This window comes from Calonectris borealis, chromosome 2 (assembly GCF_964195595.1).
Source record: "Calonectris borealis chromosome 2, bCalBor7.hap1.2, whole genome shotgun sequence".
Taxonomy (NCBI): domain Eukaryota; kingdom Metazoa; phylum Chordata; class Aves; order Procellariiformes; family Procellariidae; genus Calonectris; species Calonectris borealis.
In genome coordinates this window covers 91,875,893-91,901,334 of record NC_134313.1, presented here as the reverse complement: position 1 = coordinate 91,901,334, position 25,442 = coordinate 91,875,893, and the positions used below count along the sequence as shown (strand labels likewise).

The following is a 25,442-nucleotide window of genomic DNA, read 5'->3' as shown; positions in this document are numbered from 1 at the left end:
CCTCCCACCGCGTTCCTCTTCCGGAGCCGGCGCGCTGCGGGCCGGGCTGGCCTCGGCTTCGGGGCGCCAGGTGGGCTTGGCGGGCCCGGCTGCCCGCTGGGAGGCCGCGGGGCGGGCCGGGTCTTCCCTCAGGCCGCTCCGCTGTGCTCGTGGTGCCGCGGTCCCCTGCGCGGCGTGGGGGTCTGGAGCCAGGGCGGGCGGCGGGGGCAGGTCTCCGGGGCGCTGGGGGGATGGGGGCGCGGCGGCGCCGGTGCTGGCGAGCTCCTCGGTGCTGGTGCGGGTCGGGGTGGCGGGGCCCAGGCGGCCCCTGCCGGCAGCGCCTCCCGCGGCAGCCGCCCGGCCGGCCTGCGGCTGAGGAGGCCTCTCCGTGTGGGGAGCGGGGCCGTGCGGCGGGAGGGCAGCGCGGCAGAGCTTGGCCGACCGGGTATCGGTCTCCTCGCCGACCCTTTGGTGGCCATTGGAGGCCGTTACAGACCGTTGGGAGGCGGTGGTTGGATGTGGCTTAGTCTCAGTGCCCTGTTGCCCTCAGCTGTGTGTCTGCAGGGAGAGAAGAGTTTTTTGCGGACTTTTTTAAGGCACTGATGTTACCTTTGTGTGTGATGGTTTCCACCAGCACAATAAAGTTCCTCTTCTAGGTGACAGGAAAAGGAGAGTTTGGCCTTTTCAGGGTTTTTGAACTTATTTAAATTTAAATGAAAATTGAACGTGACCGAAGTTTGCAGTAGGGGGAGCTTTAAAATAATTTGGGTGTTTAAAATAATTTTATATATATATATTTGTATTTTTTTTGCAGCTGTGATTCTGTGCATTCTGAAGCAGTGAAATTAAGGTGGTAGAAGCAGAGCGGTTCTCTGGTGTTGGGGAAGTCTTAGAGCTCTATTTAAGAGAGAGCTGATAAACAAGACCTTTTGTTTGAATCCTATGACATGTTAAAAAGAAATGAGCTTAAAGGCAAGGCACTGCAGTACAGTGGCCTTCGCGTTAGTTTGTTTAAGGTAATAAGAGTTTAGCTCAGCCTGTTTAAATAAAATGTGTATGTAAATGTCAGCAAAGTATAAAACAGTTTTTTGTTACAAGCCTGAGCTGTGTAAGATCATGACTGGAGAACTAAAGCAAAATTGATTCAGCATCTAATGGATTAGAATTAATAATGACAAAAGGTTGCATTATTGCCAGACAAAATAAAGAAAATGGACTTTGTTTCTTTTTGAGAGCCTTTACAAAGTTGGATGGTACTGAGCAGGCACAGGCTGACTGGAAGGAACAAGTGGCTTTACCATGATGGCTGCTGCCTCCTAGAAATGTGGGATTCTCACTTACTCTGGCCTTTGGTTGCTCTGGAGAGGGAATGAATGCCACCGCCACCAATTCTAGTGGCTTCCACTGAGCCCTACGTGTGTAAGGAGAGACTTAGGGTCCTCTTGGTTCCTCCTTCTTGATGTCTGTCCTTTCCTCCTTAATTTCTTTTCCTTTCTCCCTCTGGTTCACCAGAAGTCGTCTGCTGTCTCTTAGCAAGCTACATCTTTTGCAGCACTGGCACCAGAATGCAGCTGAAAGCAGTGCTCTGAGCAGTCCAGTTTGGCCGTGTTGATGGTAGCACGTGGGAGAATATTCTGTGCGTGTACTTCAGCATTAGCAAAGCCTCAATAAAAGGGAGGTTTTGTTTTCTTTATCTGGTGATCTTTCCAATTATGTGTGTCTCTCCTTTCCTTCTTTCCCTTGCCCTTATGGAAAACAGGATTGGAGTTCTGCAACTGCATAACTAATTTTTTTTTCCTCTTCCTCCATTCCAGCCAAGACACCGTGAATGATTTTTTAATTTAATTTTAAGTTTTTTTTTCCTTGTTTCCAGTTTTTGAAACTTCACATTGTAATTAAAGAATGAATTTTAACTTTAATGAAGCACAGTGGTTTTCATTTATAAACGTTAATACAATGCATTAAATACATGCATAGTTTTGAGCAAGACTGAAGCCTACTTCAAGCAGTGGCAATTGCTGGAAAGGTAACGGCCAAGCAGGAAGCTGAGGGATTTTTTGGGAACCATTTATTTCAATGAAATTGGAGTAACAGCACAGTCCACATAAATTTTTTTCTGTAACCTGCAAGATTCTCATTCTGCAAAAATATACCTACCTAACTTAAAATACTTTGAAATATCTGTTGAATTCTGTCCTTTACTAAATTGGAGTCTCAATCGTGAATGTAAATTTCTACTATCTCATTTAAAATTTACATGATTTGTTGGACCAGGTAACTTGCAATGAGGTGTTAGTATTCTGCCTGAAGTTTAGAATCATGTTCTAGAAAGGGCTCCTCCTTATGGGACTTTGGATGGCAATTGCAGTTGTTAAAATGAGTGGTTTATTTGGTGTGGGGTATCTGAAGGCTTTATATCAAAGTGTCTAGTGAGTACTAGTAGAGGCGCTTGTATCCTTGGCCAGTCATCATATCAATCATTTGTTGAAATTAACAGTGCCCTGAGTCAGAGAGCGTGGTCCAGTTTGGGTTCTGGATTAAAGACAGTAGAGCGCTTTCATGGATTAGAGGCTTAAAGGAATCAAAAGGGCATAAATGACCTGTACTAGAGGTCCAAGGAGCACAAAGCTCCCAGTGAAAGACGGTGGACATCGTTCACTGCTTCTGTTAAAGGAAATTGCAGAAACTGTAATTTCAGTAGTTCGGGAGTAGTTCCTGCAAATGCATTAAGGACTTCCCGCAAAAATTGTGTGACACTGGACTTTTTATTTTCCTCATTAAAGGTGAGCCATGTCTTTCCATTCCGGGCGAGGATGTCCCCGTGGTCAGGGGGGACCGGGAGCAAGAACTTCAACACAGACCTATCGCCCTCAAAACCTACGGCAGCTTCACCCACAACAGCCCTCCGTACAATACCAGTATGACCAGCAAACTGCCCCTCCAACAACCTATTCAAACCCTCCAACTACCGGTTACATGCCTCCCAGGCCAGACTTTGTGCCCTATCCTCCTCCAGTGCCCCCTTCCACACAAAATCCCATCAGCCAGTGTCCCATGAGGCCGCCATTTCCAAACCACCAGATGAGGCAGAGCTTCCCAGTGCCTCCGTGCTTCCCTCCCGCTCCTCCGCCAGTGCCAAATCCTAGCAATGCTCCTGTGCCAGGAACTCCTGCTGGGCAAGGCAGCTTTCCTTACATGATGCCTCCTCCCGCAGTACCGCATCCTCCCCCCCCACCAGTCATACCGCAGCAAGTCAACTACCAGCCTGTGTACTCTGCAGGGTATTCACAGCAATCGTTCCCACCACCTAACTTCAACAGCTACCAGCACAACTCTGGCTCCTTTCAGAGCAGCACTACCAACAGCAGTGGCGGCAGCAGCCATTTTCGGCACACGGGTCAGTACCAGGGAGAGAAGTCGCAAAGTGAACGACGTTCTCCAGAGAGGAGCAAGCACTATGATGAGCACCGACATCGTGAACACGGTCACATCCACGGTGACAGGCATCGGTCTACTAACCATGGGGATCGTCGGGATCGAGGCCGGAGTCCAGACAGGAGGAGGCAAGAAAGCAGTCGGCACCGGACAGATTATGACAGAGGAAGGATATCGCCTCATCACAGAAGTTACGAGCGTAACAGGTAACTTCAGGTATCTTCTGCCTGCAGAGGGAGAGCTGTCATCGTTGCCCTGTAGTACTTGTTTGCATCGATGTTCTTCCCTCACCCTTGCTTTTCCCTCTAGCTCGGGAGGTAGCCAGTACTCATGTCTGATGGAAAGAGCTACTGTTTTGACATCTTTCAGGTACACTGCTTCTGCCTCACCTTTGCAAGCTTGCCAGACTTGTTGCCCTTGTCCATGGAGATAGCTGGAAACAAAGAAGCTCTTGTTTGAAAACTGAGTGGATTGCTGAGTAGTGCTCTACTCTCATGGGTATTTATGATAGAAACTTAGCACATGTGGCATTAGAGTTGGCACAACTTTGTGCAAAAGACTGTTCAAAGCTGAGCCTTACAAACAGTTAAGTGTCAGCACTTCAAATTACAAGATTTAGGTACCAGAGTTAGTAATCCAGGTGTTACTTGAATTTGATCTTTCTTTCAGTAAGCCCTGTATTTGTAGAGAACCAGCACTTGGAGGGGTTTATAGTCTGATAGGTGCACGTATCTAATCTCTGCAGTGAGGTGTCTTAGTGAAAAGCATGTTGCGCAGTGTTCTCCATCCTGCTCTGTCCTCATCCTCATGGGACGCCAGCGCAGATGTATGCAGGCTTCATGGGACCTCCCAGTGGGTGCTTAGACCTGCCTGTAGGATTCTGTTCAGGATGAAGACCTCAGCAAGCCAGCCTGTGATCTCAAGAGAGGACTGAGGTGAAAATTAGTGTACGCCAATTAAAAGAAATCAGCAAGCAAGTTGTAGGCTATGTTGACGTCTTATGATTCAGATGCATGAGTGTGGACTGCTTATTTTGGGATGTATCATGAAGTTTCTGTCCCTCTGCTTCATAGACACAAACGGCTTGCAAATTATGAACTGACCTGATGCAGTTTGCTGTGTGGTGTTTTAGAGCAAACCATTATCAGTTAAATCTTTCAGATGTCTTAGATTTGCTCTCTTGGTGGCTCTTTCTGTGTCTAATGATCTCGGTCAGAATATTCAAAGAGAGATACTGGAAAGCTAAGTATCTAAATATTTATCAGGGCACCTGGACCAAATGCTCTAATTTTAGAAGCTCTGAGCTTTCTTATGTCACGTGTGAAACATGAATTACACAGTGCCTGTGGAAATGAAGGACTTTGATTTAGTTATGCAGAGATTTAGTTGCAGAACCTTAGAACAGCTGTATTAAAAACAAACAAACAAACAAAAAAACCCTACCCTCACATTCAGTAACTTTACTTTGATTTTCGAAGAGGATTTTCCTAAAACTGAATGCAACTGCCATTAAAGCACTGGTCTTTTCTGTATGATGAGCTTGTGGAATTTTCTGCCCTTTGTACGTGTCTCAAATATTTGCCACATAATTTCACAATTTATTGTTTAGATTTGAAGTTCAGTTTTAAGTTTTGAAAATGCATGTTTTCAGTAGCTTCTTTCTCAAACACTTGTGGATTACTGCTTGAGGCCAACAGCTTCCAGGTCTACTTGCTAATGTATCTGCTTATTTTAATGAGAATTGTTTGCTGGCCTAAGTGTGTTTTCTTGCACAGTATCCATCTCTCAGGCAAATCAGATAGCATAGAATATGCTCTCTCTGAAGACTGAAATCCATGCTTGAACAAGGCACAGGCAGAGAAGGGTGAATGGGTGTGGGGAAGAGCAATAGATAATTTATATGAACTTTGTGCTTTGTAAATTTGCATTCTATTTCATGTTATGGATATGAAAACATACATATATATGTTCATAAATGATCTTGACTCATTCTGTTAGCCCACCAAACCAGCTGAGGCACATATTTATAATTCCTTGTGTATCAGCAGACTCATTTACTAGGAGATTTGACAGATACGCAAATGATTGTGGATTAACGAGTTGTCAGCTGTTAGCAGAGTGTGAAAACAGCATGTTTGATCTTTGCTGCCTCATGTACACAGTAATTTCATAGAATCATTTAGGTTGGAAAAGACCTTTAAGACAAGTCCAACTGTAAACCTACCATGGCCAAGTTTACCGCTAAACCATGTCCCTAAGCACCATGTCTACATGTCTTTTACATACCTCCAGGGATGGTGGCTCAACCACTGTTCCAGTGCTTGATAACCCTTCTGGTGAAGAAATTTTTCCTAATATCCAATCTAAACCTACCCTGGTGCAACTTGAGGCCATTTCCTGTCATCCTATTGCTAGTTACTTGGGAGAAGAGACCAACACCCGCCTCGCTACAACCTCCTTTCAGGTAGTTGTAGAGAGCGATGAGGTCTCCTCTTAGCCTGCTCTTCTCCAGACTAAACAGTCCCAGTTCCCTCAGCCGCTCCTCATAAGACTTGAGCTCCAGACCCTTCACCAGCTTCGTTGCCCTTCTCTGGACACGCTCCAGCACCTCCATGTCCTTCTTGTCGTGAGGGGCCCAAAACTGAACACAGTATTCGAGGTGCGGCCTCACCAGTGCCGAGTACAGGGGCACGATCACCTCCCTGCTCCTGCTGGCCACACTGTTTCTGATACAGGCCAGGATGCCATTGGCCTTCTTGGCCACCTGGGCACACTGACGGTTCATATTCACCTGGCTGTTGACCAACACCCCTAGGTCCTTTTACCCAAGCCTTCAGTTAATTTAAAACTCTTTTGCCCCAGAAATATGTTGGGGTGGTCAAGTTATTTATGTGTATGTCAAGCTGAGTCTTGTAGATGAGATTGATAGTTTCAGCAAGATGCAGATTTTCTGTGTTTATCAGTTTTTTGTGTGTGCTTGAGGTGGCTGTCAGGAAGGGAGGGCTTGCTTGAAACACTTGAATGACTGCTGTGCTTACAAAGCTGTTGTGCATGGAATAGGTTTTCTTTCCCTTTCTTGAGGCATTAAGAATGGTTAAAGATACAACAATCTTACCCTTTACCATTTGTAACAGAAGAGGAAGAATGGCCACAAGTCCTGTGGTGAGTTTATAGAAGTTACCTCTGTATGGTATGAATTAACCGTCATGGTGAGATAGATGGCTTTATGACAAAGGCGGAGCAGATGGGTGACTGTCTTTTACAAATTTCTGGAAGGTCAGCATTAAGAATGTCTGGGGTTTTAGCAGTCAGCAGATGTGTGTCGTTTTGCATAGCATGATCTCAGCCTACTTCTGTGCTCCTTTTGGAATGTATGAAACGCCAGATTTCTCATTTAACTTATGTTTTGAACTCTCCAAGGGAGCGGGAGAGGGAGAGGCACAGGCACCGTGACAGCAGAAGATCACCATCCCCAGACAGATCCTACAAAAAAGATTACAAGAGAGCAGGAAGGTAAGGAAGGTTACATTCGGTCTCTTGTGTATTTGAGGCTCTGAGTATCCACGCATGTGAGTTTTTGTGCATGTATATGTGCATTAGTCCTGGTTTGAAACTCAGAAAAAATGAGTGTTTTAAATTTATAACTACCTGCATATACATGCAGATACCAGTTATCTCAAGACCTTGTAGAGTTAGAAACAGGATTAATCTCTGGAGAAAGGGCTTCGCTGCTGTGTCCTAAAGACTTCCTCTTATATCTGCTTCCAGTCTGTAAAGTACCAAGATTATGTAAAGTCATACTATGTTTAGATCATCTTTTAGAAGCTTTTTTTTATATTGATATAAAAAAAAAAATCCTTCTGAATCCTGGATAGTTGAAATCAGTGCAACATTATTGGCTTTGTAGGCAGAGGAGATAAAAAAAAAAAAGTAGTTTTCCTACATTCCGCTTCTGACAGCATTAGTCTTGCAATACATAAGGAATATCACAGGTTGTGTTGTGCAAAGGAGTACCAGAGTTAGAGATAATCCTTCTAATAAAACCCTAACTCTTTTCTCATGCAAATAGTTTGTGGGCTATGTATTAAAACTTCTTTATATTGTAACTTTTAGTTGTGAGTGATATGGCTTTTAGTTTTTAGTGATGAGTTTCTAACTTTGGAACAAAATTAAAAGGAAGTAATCTAGAATGCAGGTAGGAGTTTTAATCTAAAATACCATATAATTTTTCATTCTAATTCTTTAATAAGGTTTAAAATACAAAAACACTTTCAATTTTAAGTCATTTTTTTATATTAGGTCAGAACTACAAAGTACTCTTTCTGTGGCAAGTTAAAAGCAGGAAGAGGCAACTGGTTTTTCTGTGGTTTATATGATAGAATGATGTACTGATCTGAAGCAAACTGTTTGATTTTTATTATAAAAGTGTCACGGTTAAAATAATAAAGAGAATTGCTTTCTTTGCTTTCTCCCACTAAGCCGGTCTCCAAGCAGAGAGAGAAAGAGACCCCGATGGGAGGAGGACAGAGAAAGGTGGTCTGAGAACCAGAGCTTCAGCAAAGAGAAAAATTACACTGCTATCAAAGACAAAGAATCAGAGGAGAATGCATCTGAAAAAAACGAAGAGGAAGATGAGGAATTACTTAAGCCAGTCTGGGTTCGCTGTACCCATTCTGAAAGCTATTATTCCAATGACCCTATGGATCAAGTGGTATGTTTGTGAGAGAACTCTAAAATTACTGAACACAGTCCTTTATTGATTATTTGATTACTTGATTAATATGAACCCTTCAGCAGGATCATGTTTTGTGTCACTTAATCCTTCTCTCCTCCCAACCATCTCAGTCTTCTAACCCTGTTAAGGGTTTTATTTGTTGGTACTCTCTATTTTCATCAGTTTCTTCTATCTGTTTTCATTCAGATTAGTGGTACATGGAAGAGGGGTACTTTTTTGTCTCCAGGAGGGAAGGGTGGGTTTTTTTCCATTATACCTGTATTTGAGCAAAGATGCCTCAATCACCATATATTCCCACAACCTTGGAGAAGTTTTGTACAGAAGCAGGAAGTCAGGATTCTTTGTACTTGGTAATAACACTTGCTGGTGGAATAGTGATAGAGCAGGGGAGGTTTCTGGTTTTTTGTGGGTTTTTTTTTTTGTTTGTGGTTGTTTGGTTGTGAGGTTTTTTTTGAGAATGACATGGAGAGTGAATTCATGGTGATTCAAAGCAGGCAACAAAATGAGCTGAGCTTTGTGTTTCTTGTGTGTCATAAAATTCTTCTTAATTGCAAAATACTTCCACAGGTCTCCTGTTTCTTCTAAACCTGTTAAAAATCAGTGCTGAGCTATACTAAATATGCTTAGCCGTAGTTCTGCTTTGTTAGGCCAAAGGTTTGATGATAATGCACCAGCAAATGAAGTAATTTCTCTGCTAATTCATCTGACGGAACAATGTAATGGTATGCTAAAGCCTTAACAAGTATTTCCACATTTCATTGAACTACACTGAGATCCATCTTCCCCTCCCCACCCCTGCTTTTCATTGTGAAATGCTGGTGCATGTTGTGTTCATGTGCTATTTCAACACTGTCTTCTTGTTGTTGTTGTTTTTCTGTTTTTTAATTAACAGGGGGACTCTACTGTGGTAGGAACAAGCAAGCTCCGAGATCTGTATGAGAAGTTTGACGAGGAGTTAGGAAAGCGACAGGCAAAGGCCAAAGCAGCCAGGCCACCATGGGAGCCACCAAAGACCAAACTGGATGAAGATTTAGGTAGGCAGAAATGATGACAAAGCTCTGAAATGGAATAATCTGTAGTTAACCTGGTTTTGGCAGTTGTTTGTATTTAATAATGTTGGTAGGTCAATATTTGTTTTTTAAATCCTTCCTTTCTGTTGCGTATCCATGGGAGCTTTACTGTTGCTTTTGATTGAAGTAGAGCTAGATTCTTTAGCCAGAAAGCCTAAGGGAAAATGGAGAGTATCTAGCACTGCCTTCTGCTAAAGTCTCTTCCATGGCATGAAAGCACCCTGAGCATGATCAGATAGGCCAAAGCATGGCACACAAGAGGCTTTGAGGAGCTCCTGGTCTTATATTTCTGAAAAGGAGGTAAGAGTAGTGGTGATAAACTCATATGACTGCTTGTTATGGCACTGAGTTCATCTGTCTTCTGGATTGTATTTTGGCTGTGCAACTCTGCTTACTATGATCTTAGCAGATGTATCAGTTTTCAAAATGTAGTTTGTCTGCTTTGTTATGCACTGCCCATATGGATCTTCTTGCAGTGAAATAAGTCTGCTAGCAGTATCAGCTATTTGTCTACTCAGAAGTCAGTGAAAGCTGTTTTTCTTATTTTGTTTTGTGAGAACTGTTAGTTCTTATTATACTTCCAGTATTTCAGTGTTTCATAGTGTGTTTTTCAGTCAGTTGTGTTAGTTCAAGAAATTCTTAGGCATGTCACATTAATTTAGATACTCCTATGGGCTTGCTTTTTAACTGGTGCTTCGTGTCTGCCTGTTGAACTGCTTCAAACTCTCATATCTAAGCTTAGTAACTCTTTAAAAATCACATATCAAAAATTCTAAAGTTGAAATGTAGGTATATGGGGATATGGTCAGTTACATGCGGGCAGTATAAAAAGATACAATACAAATGAAAGAAAAATAATAAACTCATTAAATAAAACGTGAATTCACTTTTGTAAAGGAAACACCTTTTTTTGAACAGCAGATTTGCACATATTTAAATTCACTCAAGAATCACTATCAAAGTTAACTGCAGGGTTTTTCAGGAGGTACATTTTCGTGCTAATGAAGCGAGGACAAAACTACTACATTCAACATACCTGTGTAAAGCTTCACTTTCTTGGATCTCCTCAATAAGAGTTCCTTTGCTGCTCCAGGCTAAAATATAGGGCCACGAGCAACTTCTCTGTGTTTCTTTTTCCAGTCTTTCTGGAGGACCCGAAGGCTCTGCGTTTGCACTGGTCCCCTGGGCTGACTTGGTGTCTGTGCCGGCTTCTCCTACAGCCATGCTTCTGTAGTGTCTAATAGTTTGTCTTATTTTGTACTTAAGTAAATGCTGTCTCTGTTCTGCCTTGTGTTAGCAGCAATTGTGTACTGTAAGTGAGATAGTGATGCACTTGAAAAGCACTTTTTGATCATGAAAGGCTGATTTCAGTACATGAAATCCCAAAGTTCTGCATTGGTCTTTCAGAATTCCAGCTTACTCTTACAGGTCCCACACTCATTTTGCACCTAAAATCAGGTTTATACAACTAATTAATGTTTACCAGAGAACTTTTAAAATTCAAATGTTTGTGAATATTTGTAGGAATATACGTGTATGCACATTCAGACAAAACTTGACTGCAACTGAGCATATATGACCTATGTAAACCGTATGTCCCAAGGACGTATTTTAATAACACATTATGCTGAATTATGGACTGTATAAAAATACATCTTGATTTAACAAAAAAAAAAAAAGGGGGGGGGGAAGCATATTTTACTAGTAATATTCTCTCATTTATAGTGTGGCCAGCAGGAGTAGGGAAGTGATGATTCCCCTGTGTTTGGCCCTGGTGAGGCCACACCTTGAATACTGTGTTCAGTTTTGGGCCCCTCACTACAAGAAGGACATGGAGGTGCTGGAGCGTGTCCAGAGAAGGGCAACGAAGCTGGTGAAGGGCCTGGAGCACAAGTCTTATGAGGAGCATGTAAGGGAACTGGGGTTGTTTAGCCTGGAGAAAAGGAGGCTGAGGGGGGACCTCATCGCGCTCTACAGCTACCTGAAAGGAGGTTGTAGCGAGGTGGGTGTTGGTCTCTTCTCCCAAGTAACTAGCGATAGGACGAGAGGAAATGGCCTCAAGTTGCACCAGGGTAGGTTTAGATTGGATATTAGGAAAAATTTCTTTACCGAAAGGGTTGTCAAGCCTTGGAACAGGCTGCCCAGGGAAGTGGTTGAGTCACCATCCCTGGAGGTATTTAAAAGAGGCGACATGGTTTAGTGGTGGACTTGGCAGTGTTAGGTTTATGGTTGGACTTGATGATGTTAAGGGTCTTTTCCAACCTAAGTGATTCTATAATCCTATGATTCTATTCTATTTTCTCTCTCTCCCTCTTTTTCTTTTAACTAAGGAGAGTCTTGTATTCAGTAAATACACATATTTTAAACCATAGTTTCACAGTATTTCAAAGCACTGGCAGTGTAGTAACATGTTTTCTTTTAAGTCAAAACTTAGAAAGGAAGAAATTTTGCATCCCTCCTTCCAAGAATAATAAACCTTACTTGCTTCGTGCTATATGTCTTGGCTATGAAGGCATTTATTTAATTTGGAGCTAAGATCATCTGTGGAAATGAGTAAGATTATATACGTAAGAAACGGAGTCACTTGTAAGTACCACAGGAGGTTAGAGATATGCGAGATTGGGCTCTGGGTTTTTTGTGGGTTTGATTTTTTTTTTTTTTTTTAATTAAGTGCAAACACTTATTAACATTACTTTGACAAGACCACAAAGGAGACATTTTAACAAGTCTAAGACTATATTCTGTTTGTTTGTTTGTTTGTTCTTTAGCATTGTTCTCCCCTCTGATATATCAGAAAAATTGTTTCAGTTAATACAAAGAAAAATGTCTTTTAAAAAAAAAAAAAGTAAGGAGGAAAACTCACAGAACAGGGATTCCAAAAAATGGCTGGATTCATTCAGCTAGTAGTTCCAGATTTTCTTCTTGTCTGTGGTTTCTAATATGCGATAATGAATTTATTAGAAATAATTGATTTTGAAAAATGAGTCTAACAGTACATGTTCTATAATAATTCTATCCATATGTGCTCTTGTGAAATTCTTAAATAGACAATATTATGCTACAGACAGGAGCATTTTTAGATAAAATTAAGCTAGACATAAGCACTTTGCTCATAGCAAGCAGAATTAACTTTTAAACAAGAGGTTCTGTTTAGCTCATGCTAATGACCTTATGTGTATTCTTTCTCTTTTCTCTCTCTTTTTCTTTTTCTTTCTTTTTTTTTTTTAATTTACGATCATACTTGTGTTGGTTATAACTCTATAATCTTTAATGTCAAGTAACTGAAATTACTCTTCTACAACTGATCAGTGGTGCTCGTGGACAGCCAAACAGCAATCTGATGCATGCAAACAGATGCAGTTGTTGTAGGCATTTAATATCCATAGCATTTGCTGTCATTTTTAATTAAAAATACAGTTGCTTCCCTCTTTTCATTAGTGTGAACATCGTGCACAACTTTAATAACTTTCAGTATGCGACAGTTAGTTATGTCATGTTAAAGAATGCACTGCTACTGGGGAAGAAAGTGTGTGGAAGTGTTTTTCAGCTGACTTTGTTTTCTCTGTCTGAATCAGAGAGCTCCAGTGACTCAGACTGTGACTCTGAAGATGACAGCAGCTGCTCTAGCAGTTCAGATTCCGAAGTTTTTGACGTCATTGCAGAAATTAAGCGTAAAAAAGCACACCCTGATCGTCTCCATGAAGAACTGTGGTACAATGATCCAGGACAGGTATGGTGAGAGGAAAAAGTACTGTGTGTCTGAAAGTCATTCTCCCCTGTAGACCTGAAATTCTGCATTGTTGTCAAACATGCTGAGTGACATCTATTTCAATACGCATTTTTTAACCCTCTTTTCTCTCTCATCTTCTTCAAAGCACTTCACTTTTGATTTCAAGAGTGTGGTTCCAGCTCATGAATCCTGGAGATTATTCAGCTGAAATCATGTCTGACAGTGTTAATAAAACCTGAATTGCTAGCAGTGTACTAACGCTGTCCTCTTAGCCCTGAGATAAAAGTATACAGATGAATTCTGGGACGGAGAAAAGACGGCATGTTTACCTCCTTTACAAATTTTTCACCTAAAAGCTCTCAGCTCATAATGATAAATAATGTTTTAAATATGTGGTTAATGCTCCTAATTTCTTGTCTAATGGTTCTTTTGTAATTGCATGGAGATGATAGTTCTCATTAAATGTAATTGCTGAGCTCATGAAGTGTTGTTTTGAATGTATACATTGCACAGAAGACTAGTTTTTGTTTGCAAATCTGCCATCTTCATCTTTCTTACTTAAATGTTTTACAGTCTCTTCTAACTCATTGTCAAATGGCATCTCAGTAAATTTATTTTTCTGGCACTTTATGTGATGCATGAGTTTAGTATGTAACAAATCATAATGCCAAGAGATACTGCAATGCTTATTGCCACTGTGGTAATTCAAAGGTCTGTTGAATATTCTATTACAGACTCATATTTATGCTTCTAGTTAAAAAAAAATAATTTGACTGAGCATAGCTAGCTGTTTTTATTTGTATGGAAAACAAAATTAGCGAACTGTTTAGATATTTAACTGAAAAAATTGTGTAACTCTTGGGCACGCTTCAAAGTAATGTTCTAAGCCAGAATATTAGCTAAATAAAAAGAAGTGGAATAATTGTAGGACGAATAGATTCAGGAATGTGTGGTTTATGAGTTTCCTGCTGAAAAACTTTCTTTCCCAAAAACTTTCTTGAGACTGACTCTTCATTGTTCTTGAAGGGGCTGAAATCAGATCATGGTGAGCTTGTCAGCGCTGTACTACTTTTGAGCAGATTTTATTTGAAAACATTTGAAGTTTTCCTAGGTATTTATCTGGTATGCCAGAATGCTTTCTAACTATCACTACATAAAACAGGAACAATTGCCGTGCAACTGGCACGTACAAGTACACCGTCTGACATGGAACTAGATTTTTAGGATGTATCTTCCCAATCCTTCAATCTAAGTAGCGTGTTTGTTACTTTGGATAATCCAGCAGTGCTGGCAGTTGCGAGAAAATAAGTTGTTAAAGCTGATGCCACCACAGTGGCCTTTTGCTTGCAAGTGTTATCTGCTTGTTTGTGTTGCCCTGTTGGCCAGAGGAAGTTAGAAGCCATTGTCTTAGTTTATGTAAAATTGTGATCTTTCAACATCATTTTATCATCACTTCACGATTGCTCTTCTGCATTTTTTGCTATAAGCTATGTCATTAGGGACAAGATAGATATGTATCTGACTTGCTTCTCAAGTCCTGGGCTCTAGAGGTACTTCACATCTCCCTCAGTTTCGGTCTGTGCATTTAATGTAACAGAGGCAGTGTTAGTGCTGAACAGTTCTAAGAATTAAGGATGAGATTTTCCAAAATAAGTGATGATTATTTTAATAGCCTCAGTAGGCCCTTATTTTGTGGGGAGTGATGAGCAATTTGCTATTGACTGCATTTTTTAAGTCTCTTCTGTTTTGTGGCTGTATAAGCCAGTGAGGAAGTATGCTTTTACCTATAAGCATGATTCAATTTCATTGAGCCTGTACTTTCCTCAAGGATCTCAGAGTGTGGAAAGAAATGTGTGAACGAAAGGCTGTCACGTCACTCTGTTGTTAAGATTGCATGACTAAGTTCCCAAAGGAATAGAGAAGTGCCCGACTTCTTACGTTCCTTTGCATGTATGCGCTGTGCCAGTCTGAAGAAACTGAGATTAACATTCAGAGAATTAACATCAAAACTAAAAAGTTGCGTCCCTCTCCCAACTGTCTAAAGATTACATTAGCAGCAGTTTGGTGGTTCTTGCTTCCTGAAGTATCTTCTCTTTATATCTATTTGCTGATGATACTATTTAGCCCCACCATGAATGCTATTTCCATTTTCAGACTGCTTATAATGGCATGGAAAGTTCTGCTGGTTTTTGTATTGCATTGCAAGGTGGTTGTTTTTTTTCTACATCTAAAAAGAATGTTTCAGTTCTTGGATTCAAACTTTAGAAAACTCCATTAAAGCCTAGGGTTTGGGAACTTCATTTGTTTCTGTGGTTTGGTTCTGGGCTTTTTTTGTTGGATTTCTGCAGTGGGCATGATGTTAAGAGCAGAAAGCTTTAGGGTATTGCTGTAATTGATAGTCTGCACTTGAACTTGGTCATAAAAGTGAAAGGAAAGACACTACCTTTATACCATGTGCAATGACCCTTTTTGATATAGCTACTTGATGCACCCATACAGAATACTGAAGTGGATATTTTTTTCCCCCTTCCTCTTTTTTACTGATCTGTTCACAGGATGCATTTGAAGTGTTCCCATTACTTCTTTAAAGTAAAATCTTCAAATGGTCTGCTTTGCATACTTTTGATGATAGCCTTGCCACATTGTGAAGGGGTTAATCAGGGACAGGATTTCAGTCAGTGAACTGAGTGAAACTGTTTGAACATGGAGATTTCAGCACGCAAATATTTGCATGGGCATGTTTAGGACCTGAATTTCATTTTAGGCAGACAGTGTGCTGTTTGTATGTATAAGAAATGGAAATGATGTATATGATAGTAAAGCGGTACAATTCTGCTGAGAGCATTTTTCCATCTTGTGCTTCTGAAACAGTGATGAAGTTCTAATGCTATTGTGCAGTTTTCTTACATTAGTCTATACTGTTTTCAGTTTTATTGGCTTAAGAACATCCACTTAATCTAAGCGTGACAGGCTTTTAGAAGCATCAGCACTCCAGGCATTAAAACCAACATACTTTTCCAAAACCATTTTTCAATAAAAACAGAATCCTATTTTGGTTTTGACAGATGAATGATGGACCTTTGTGCAAATGCAGTGCTAAAGCCCGACGAACAGGAATAAGACATGGCATTTATCCTGGCGAAGAGGTAAGTAATTCTAAGAATTGCAATTATGAATACAAACTTGCTGCTATAAACTCATACTTGGGTTGATTTGAGGTTTTTTCCCCATTATTTACAGACTTAGTAAAAACTCCTGTGCAACTTTAAATCACTTAGTTGTGTAACCACATATTTAAAATGTAATACCAGTAATGAAATCCGCCTGAAAACTATGGAAAACTTTTGCTTGTATTTGTTTAGTTCGAGTAGTTTTTTTTTTTTAAAGTTTCTGAAACACAATTACATTAATAAAAAAGAACTTGTGGTCAAAGATCTACCATCTTCAAGTGGATGAGTATGTGTCCTGGTGTTGGCTGGGATGGAGTTAATTTTCTTCCTAGTAGCTGGTATAGTGCTGTGTTTTGGATTTAGTATGAGAAGAATGTTGATAACACACTGATGTTTTAGTTGTTGCTAACTAGTGTTACTAGTCAAGGACTTTTCAGCTTCCCATGCTCTGCCGGGTGCACAAGAAGCTGGGAGGGAGCATAGCCAGGACAGCTGACCCAACTAGCCAACAGGGTATTCTGTACCATATGATGTCATGCTCAGTATATAAAGCTGGGGGGAGTTGGCCGGTGAGTGGTGACCGCTGCCCAGGGACTGGCTGGGCATTGGTCAGTGGGTGGTGAGCAATTGTATTGTGCATCACTTATTTTATATGTTGTTGTTGTTGTTGTTATTATCATTATTATTATTATTATTTTCCCTTCCTTTTCTGTTCTATTAAACTGTCTTCATCTCAATCCACGAATTTTACTTTTTTTTTTCCCCGATTCTCTCCCCCATCCCACTGTGGGGGTGGGGAGTGAGCGAGCGGCTCTGTGGTGTTTAGCTGCTGACTGGGGCTAAACCACAACGGTCCTTTTTGGCGCCCAACGTGGGGCCCGAAGGGTTGCGATAACGACAAATCTGACCCGAGCGTGTTAAAACAAATTTGTTATAAGCATTCATTATACCAGTTTAGTAGTTGCAGGTCACAATGTTGGTTTATTTGCTCACAGAGTTGTTGGATCTGTTCTTGGAGTTGTGTTATGTAACATCTTATTTGCCATATATACTGTTTATCAGTATTTATATGTTGTTTATCACCTCTGGGAGGTGGATTAAGATTATTGCTTTGCCGTACTGTGTAACACTGGCTTATGGTACGATAAAATTATTGGTTGTGAGATTGTACTCAGCACTGCCGTCATCCTCGTGCTTCGGGAGCTATCTCTCGGAAGCTATTAATAATTACACTTTTTATCTCTTCTCCTCGGAAGGCCAGTCTACAGGGTAGACACCTTCCTTCACCTTCCCCTTCTTCTCCAGGCTAGTTACAATAGCTCTTGGGAATTTTGAATATCATTGGGATGTTCAAGCCAGCGTGCTCCTATTGCTATGTCTCCTGAATGTATATCAGGTTTTGTTTAGGGTTAAACAACTATTTAAAAACATCACCCAGAGATCTGCCCTGAGGCTGGATGGTCACGGGTGGCATGGCATGTGGGAGAATGCAGGCAGGTACTTAGAGAACTTCTCACCCCCAGTGGTCTGGAACTTTACTCCTAAACTACAGGATCCTGATGAAGTGATAGAATGCTTGAAAAAAAACCGCCGTGGTTATTCCAAAGAGGCACAAATTATCGCACTGTGCTGGGCCCTGGCTAGTATCTACCAAACACTGCTTGGTCTTATATAGCATCCTCAGGGAGAAGAGAACAAAAACAAACGAACAGACACTGCGGCTACTCCAACTCCTGCGACAGGCACTGCAGCTACTCCCAGCCCCTGACAGGCACTGCAGCTGAACCAGAGGACCAACTCGTGCTGGTATCGGTTGCCCCTATACACAAGAATTTTTTTTTTTTTTTTGCCATGCAGACAGATGTATTCTGAACAGGCTGCGGCAGCCTCTGAACTGCAGCGAATTGGATGTAGGGCATACGAGAAACTGGTTTTGTCTGACTGCTGAGGATTTTTAGGTCTTTAAACTGGACTGCTTCAGAACAAGCTGGAAGAAAACATGAATCCCAGGCATTTGGTGTTGTATCAGAGTGCACAGAGGGCTGGCTACCTTTGGACCTCGCAGGCAGGCATTACAACCTGGCAGGCAGAGCAGGGTTACCAGAGCTCCCCCTTGGTGATAGACTAATCCCTTCTCTTCAGGCCCCAGATTTGCCCCAAACAGATGAGCTGATACCTGTTGATCTTGGTAACATATTTTGAGATCTTCTCATGTGAGGTCCAGGTTCCTTTTCGTAAGCTTTTAAAATCAGTTTCCTGAAAGAAATTTATATACAAGAGGAATTAGTCTGGTACGTAAACGACTAACTGCTGTGTGTAAGAAAGATGGAGAGTCAAATGGAAAATGAAAAAATTACAGCAATGTTTTTCCTTTTGAATAGCTTTAAAAATATTTCTGAAAGTGAAAATGTAGATAAGGCCCCACTTTCCCTCTTCCCAGAGTGCTTAATTATGACTACCTGCTTTTATTTAATTTTTGCTAGTGCATTTTTCATGGCTATTAGAAATGCTTTATTCTCTCTTTTAATCTAAATTTGCCTTGACTCTACACATAATTCTACTTATCTCTTTCTTTAAGCCCATTAAACCATGTCGCCCCATGACCAACAATGCTGGAAGACTATACCACTATCGAATTACTGTGTCGCCTCCCACAAATTTCTTAGTAAGTACTTTACAAATAATTCGAACTAGGACTCTAATTTTGTTTTCAGTGATGGAAGTAGTACTACTTCTTGCTTACTCCATGGTGGTTTTGTTTGCTTTTTTTAGACAGACAGACCTACTGTTATTGAGTATGATGACCATGAATATATCTTTGAAGGGTTCTCAATGTTTGCACATGCCCCACTAACAAACGTAAGTATGTTTATGGCTACGTACATGGGATTTGTTTGGAAGGCAAGCTGTTTCTGCCCTGTAGTAGAACGTCTCTAAAACAATAGTACGTGTATGTTACAAACATCTCGCCAGCGTTGGGGACCATGGGAAGGACGTTTGTGCTAATGAGTCTCAGGTTTTTTCTTGAGTAATTGTGGTAAGCATTGTCTTCAAATTCTGCCTGAGACTGTGATGTCCAACAAAGTAGTGTGTTTACATGTTTCACAGTTTGGAAGTGAAATAAACCATGGAATAAATGGTTAAAACTGTTAATTGGATTTAAACTGGATGAGGAGGTTTGTTAAGTTGAAAAAGTTTAAAAAAGAGCAACAACAATAAAAAAAGGTTTTCCCTTTGTTAAGTGACAACTGGACTTTTTTCAGAGATCCACTCTAAAGAGACTTCTTTCTTCTAAAAACTTACCTAGACGTATCCACTACTTTCTAGCATCTGTTCAGCTTCTTCAGGAACTAGGCAAGTTATGATTTTTATTAAAAGTTGTAGGTATTTAAAGGCAATTAATTTTATGTTTTGAAAGCAAATATAACAAGAAAAGGACACGACTGGTACCTGCATGCCCTGCTTTTCCAGTATAAGCTGAGTTAGCCATATCTGAATGAAAAATATGCAAATACTTTATTTCGGTACATTTGAAGATTTCTTTTGTCATCTTGATATTTCAAGAACTGTTTTTTCAAATGTTGTAGGGTTGGTTTGTTTCCTTGGTTTTATACCTATTACTAGCTACACCACCAATGCCAAAACCCGGTATAAGAATTGTTATCAGTACAGGACTGGGATGTAAGAATACTGGAACTGAGAGGCACTGAGAAGACAGCATTTTTTTTGTGACAGTTTGCTTGCATAATATATATGACAACACTTTACTTTTGGTGAGCAGGGGAAGGGACTGTAATGTTGATGAGAAGTCAGTAAGAGAATAGAGTTCAGCCTGTGGGGTTGCAGTGTGAAGCGGTCCTGCCAGGTAGCATTAACTCAGCCTTGGGGTTCAAGGCAGATTTGTTCTGAGGCTTTACATTTTCACTTTGCAAGCGAGCAAAAAGGAACAGTTTTGTTTTACTCCCATTAAAAGGGTAAAAAGACTACCTTATCTTTATAATTTTTGTGTCTACTGCATGACAGGAAGGCAGAGAGTAATGGAAATCTTTCATATACAGAGTACAAGGAAAACTCTTCTTCTCTGACAGGAGTAGTTAGGGAAAACATTGACCTTCCTCTTACTGTAAAGTGCATGTGTGTTTTCTCTCATTCCAAATAGGAGAACTGATCAGCAGCAAATGATTACTTTTTTACAGAGTTGAATACAAAGCAACATTGTATTGTCAGTTCCTGTTACTAACAGGTATAAAGGCCTTTGGAAGGAGTCTCTTGCTGTCTTGAGATGATTTTTGGCAACATAAAAACTGCTGTTTGAGAGACATTTTGGAACATATTTGATAAAAGGGAGGTAGCAAAGGGTAGCAAAAATAGGGATCTGAACACCAACATCTTTGAATGAACCAAATTTCTGTAATTTTAAGTCATAGCTTTGGACAGTGTTAGAAGTCTTACTACTGTTACTACTATTACTCAGTAATTGAGTAGGTCAGATATTAGGGAAAATGGTTAGTACAGTCATAAGAGAAATTGTAATTTTCTTAATGTAACTACCAAAACAGTTCTATAGTACCAAGTTACTTTGCTATGTTTTTGCTTGTGTTCATGGAACTCTAATTCATTGAGATTTTGGTTGTCGTCACTTCTCTAAGCATTCATTTTCTGTTCAATACAAAGAAAAATACCCCAGGCTACTGAGTTCCTGAATCAGAATATCCTCTCCTGGTTGAACTTACATGTTAGAAAGTAAGCAAACACTCCCTGTATTTTTTTTTTCTTTTTTAAAAAAGTCCTGCTGATTTCAGTGTGACAGGTTTTCCTCTCCTCAGATTCTACATGGGACATTTGACTTCCAAGGATTTTTTATTTTTGTATTCACATTTAATATTGTATCAAATTGTAGGAAATGCAATTTTTTTGTTTGATAGTTTGGTGTAGCTCCTTCATTTATCATGCACATATCAACAGATTTTTGTAGACAAAATAGTCAAATGTTTGACAGTGGGCTGCAAGAAGATGCAAGCAGAATATTGCACTTCTGCTAAGCCCATTGATTTCAGTGCAACCGCAGCAATGTTCAGATATTTATTTGTGTGCTTATCAATGGAAAATAACCTTGGGTTGCCTCACTTTCACAGACCATTGAATTGTTCTAAGATTCCTTTATGCTTGCAAGGCCAGTGAATAGTAAAACTTGATAAGAGCTGTATATGTGTAGGGTAGGATTAGGCATTTCTGTAGGTTTTTAGAAATCTAGCATTTTTGCTTTAAAAAATCCTATTTGAAAAAACAAACAAACACACACCTTCAGCAGTCCATGGACTTCGCAAACAAAGGAACCCTTTTTCAAAGGTGAAAAAAAGGAATTCGGTGTTTGTCTTACTAGTTAGTTGAGTGAACTTCTGAGAATATTTATTGGATTGAATTAGTGTAAACATAGAAATTTATCCTCAAGTTCTTACATTGTGTTGCTATGACTTAAAGCCATATTTTAAGCCAGTATAGCTAACAGAATTGGCAGTGTGCTAAAACCACCTTGCCTTCAGGTCACTGTATCAGTCTGACTTGTTGTGTCGCCAAAAATAAATTCACTTCCAGATACACAAGTGAGAGAAGGTACGGGTTTACTGAGCTTTGCTTTTTCTTCTAAACAAAATTTCATCTCCAGTAGATGGCATTATTTAATCTCCCTTTACCATCCCTCCTGTCAGCCCTGTGTTATTACAGAGGTGAAAGTTAGAACTGTTACTTCTCTTGCACATGCTTGTGTTCCTGTCTTTGCGTGATCCCCCATGTTTTAGTAAGTGCCTTTTTCAGCAGACAGTAATACCTTTGCATACAAAATTGCATTAACTATACATTTGATGCTGTTTAGTTTTTCATGCTGAATTTCTATTTTCCTTCCAGATTCCTCTCTGCAAAGTAATCAGATTTAACATTGACTATACAATTCATTTCATTGAGGAGATGATGCCTGAGGTAAGAAGGATAATTAGTCAAAAAGTCAGAGTGGGTTATGAGTTATTGATATGCTTAATGGATTAAACTCTTTAGAATCCCATCTCGTGAAGTCTCTAAGAGACAGGCTGTGTTCTAAACGAATGGCTGAAAAGGAACTTGTACTCACAGATACTAGCATAAATCCATCTACCTAGGCTATCATATATTAAAATCAAATAGTAAGAAGTGCTTATATCCATAGCTTCTTTTCATTTTAAGTTATATACAATGTATGTCAGGTACTCTTATCTGTAAGCTGAGTTAGGCATTATCCTTCTTTCACGGATGACAAAAATAAGGCATATGGAGGTGCTGGTTTGCCAGGACCACATAAGTCAGTGGCAGAGCTGAAACTTAATCATGAGCTTGAAGCTGTGAAGATTGCTTATCAGTGCTTAATATAAGCTGTTACCAAAACAAATTTCCGGTGGATACAAACAAAGCACATTCAGTTCATAACCTTTTTTTTTTTATTACAAATTAATCCCTGGTGAAGCCAGTTTGTGAAGTAAATTGCTGCAGTGGAACAGCACGAGTAGGTACAGAAACACTCCTGCATATTAACTACAAAGATAGTATCAGCGTTTAATTTAGTCACATATATTTACATTTTTCTTTCTAACTATCTCTCTCTTTGTTGCTCAACAGCATCAAAATATATGCAAGAGTTCAGCAAGATTAATGTGATCAAAGCAATTCATTTCTTGTTACTGAATCTGCTGTGTTGTCTCCACATCTTGTTTTAAAACAACAAATGGCCACCAAGCAAAATAGGGAATTTGACATTTTTTTGGACTCCTGGTCAATTGGCTACAGCACTATTTGCAGACCGTATTTACTAATGCATTCTTGTGAAAGAGATTGTCTTGTTGGGTTTGGAATTTATGGCCGGTATCATACACATACAATTTATATCAACCTGGCCTGATTTTGTTTGTTAAGGAAGGCTTTTTAAGTTCCTTCATTTCTGAATGAAAGCTCTTTGCTTTGAAGGAGCTTTTTTCCCACTTGAGAAGAATCTCATTCTTTTATTTTTCTTTTTTTCCTTCTCTCCTTTCCTGTTGGCTCTTGAGGTCAAAATCCTCAATTTGTGTTGTACTGACACGTTGCTATGGAAGTGATCATGATATCACAGATGGTGACTTATAAGCTTTTAATATGAACATGTAGGAAAAAGTGTATTATGCAAAAGTTCCTTCTCAGAAATATGTTATCTCCTTAGCTTACTGAGGTGAAAGGGTTTTAGTGCATGGTGAATTATCGCAGATTCATAATTTCTGCCTATAATGTTGATTTGGACATTGACTAAAGAGTCTTCATTACAATGCTTTCTGAAGAGATCACTGTGGTATGTTACAGTAGATGATTACAGATATATCAATACTGTTTCCAAAGCCGGGTGTCTAGCAGTTGGCAAATATGAAGACACTGTTTTTTTTCATTGTTTTGTTTAAGTATACGTGAGTGGCATTATTTGTATTACAGTATTATATAATTATAATTCTGGTTTATTTTTTTCTTTCCTCAGAATTTTTGTGTGAGAGGTCTTGAGCTGTTCTCTTCATATCTGTTTAAAGATATTTTGGAGCTCTATGACTGGAATCTTAAAGGTAACTTCTAGTTAAGGGAAAAAAAACATACAAAAACCCAATTAATTGCAGCTTTTGTAAATAGGACTTTATTTTGTTATGTTCTTTGGTTTAAAAAGAAAAAAGTGGGGAGGGGCCTCAAAAGAACAAAGTCAAATGCTGGTTTACATGAGAAGGACAAACTTCCACTTTGTTCTTCAAGAAGATGAAATATATTAGAGTTCATTAGTGTGGGCTGTAGCAATTAAAATGCACAAAGTTGGCACTGTATTCTTGCAGATAAACTAAATTTCTTCCTTAATCCAAAACTGTTCTTTTTAATCAAACAGTAAATATTATTGTGTGTTTAATATTGCACAGTATCGTGTGCATGGTATTTTGAAAGCCAAGGTGTCAGGTAAACTATTCTCTCTGTTTTTATAAGCTAACAAACAAGTTGCTCATACAGTATTTCTCTACAGTCAACTTACAAAGCAGTATCATAGAGACAGACATAGAGAGATAACATATCATTATAGCTGAATGTTTTTGACTTGACAAGATGAAAATACCTGTTTCTGTGAAGACGGCAACGAAGGAGAATTTCAGGGATGATCCTTCCCTTGGTCTAAAAGAAAACTGAGAATATCAAAGGAATTCCATTTCAGAATCTGTAGGTGTGTTTTAGTGTCTTGACTTTGCCTATGGAGATGCATTCTGCACTTATTGCAGTTAAACAGAGGAGCATAAAAGTTTCATACATTTTGTGTAACCTTCTTTGGTTTGATACTAAATGTATTCTAATATCAATGTTGTCTTTTGTATCACTGGTTCTGATTGTTCTTTCTTTTTTAACACTAGGTACTTATTGGTTTTGTTTGTATTTTCATGCAAAGCTTTGGATGATGAAATAGGACACGAAAAAAACCACAAAATAGCATCATGGAAATTTTCTTGTTATTTTTGTTATTGTAACCAAAAACCACCCCACTAATTGGGAGGGACTAATAAACTAGCACTTGTGTCTGTAAGGCTTAAATGAATTAATTATATAAAATTTTTTTTCTGTATCACTGTTTTAAATAAAACTACAGTGTTTTTGTTAGATTCTTTTTATTTTTAAGCTATTGTAGCTTTCTTTGAAATTGTCCATGTGAAAGCTTTCACTAGAAGTTGTTACTCTTTTCCTCTCTGCTGTGCATTTTGTAACTTTTCTGATTGAAACTTAGGTCCTATCAAATCTAATCACTGTTCATTGATTTCGTCTGTGGCAGGGTTGCCTTCTTTTTTTCTTATTTTGCAAATACATTGCTGTTCATAAATTTTCCTTTTTTTTTTTCTCCATATTTAAGGTCCTTCACTTGAAAATGATTCTATTTGCTGCCCCAGATTTCACTTCATGCCGCGATTTGTGAGATTTCTTCCAGGTAATGTTTATATTATGTAGCTTTATGGAAATTAGATCTAAAACCCCCCAAAACCCCAACAAACCCCCCCAAAAAAACCCAACCCCAAAACCCCAACTTATTGCAAGTCAAATGGTTCAGTCAGTGTAGAGAGCCGGTGCTTCCATCTGAAGCTGGCAGTGTTTGCTGGCAGTGTGGATGGATTACTCAGAACTGGGATTCAGATGGGCAGGCCAAGTCTCGCTTCCAGCTTTTGTCTCTGTCGTGGTGATTTTAGGCAGTGCTGGGTCATCCTTGTCCTGCCCTGCGATGGAGCTGTGGCCTTTGAGGAGTGCTATTACCTAATCTCACA

The 25,442-nt window shown here is 39.7% G+C and overlaps 1 protein-coding gene across 5 annotated transcripts in view; it reads left to right on the top strand.

Moving 5' to 3' along the window:
- The first annotated feature begins 1 nt into the window (after position 1).
- DROSHA (drosha ribonuclease III) overlaps positions 2–25,442 on the top strand; it is a 76,300-nt gene continuing 50,859 nt past the window's right edge. For 3 of the 5 annotated variants that reach the window (XR_012672445.1, XM_075142503.1, XM_075142506.1), the window contains exons 1-13: positions 18–70; positions 2,763–3,620; positions 3,724–3,783; positions 6,835–6,927; positions 7,894–8,125; positions 9,042–9,183; positions 12,795–12,949; positions 16,015–16,095; positions 18,698–18,784; positions 18,892–18,978; positions 22,024–22,095; positions 23,645–23,726; positions 25,037–25,111. Coding sequence is in view for 4 of the 5 variants with exons in the window: in XM_075142503.1 (XP_074998604.1) it covers positions 2,770–3,620; positions 3,724–3,783; positions 6,835–6,927; positions 7,894–8,125; positions 9,042–9,183; positions 12,795–12,949; positions 16,015–16,095; positions 18,698–18,784; positions 18,892–18,978; positions 22,024–22,095; positions 23,645–23,726; positions 25,037–25,111 (2,017 nt within the window). In the remaining variant the exon portion in view is untranslated. Of the gene's footprint in view, positions 71–2,762; positions 3,631–3,723; positions 3,784–6,834; positions 6,928–7,893; positions 8,126–9,041; positions 9,184–12,794; positions 12,950–16,014; positions 16,096–18,697; positions 18,785–18,891; positions 18,979–22,023; positions 22,096–23,644; positions 23,727–25,036; positions 25,112–25,442 lie in introns of those variants that run through there. The other 2 variants (XM_075142505.1, XM_075142507.1) reach the window with 2 other exon arrangements.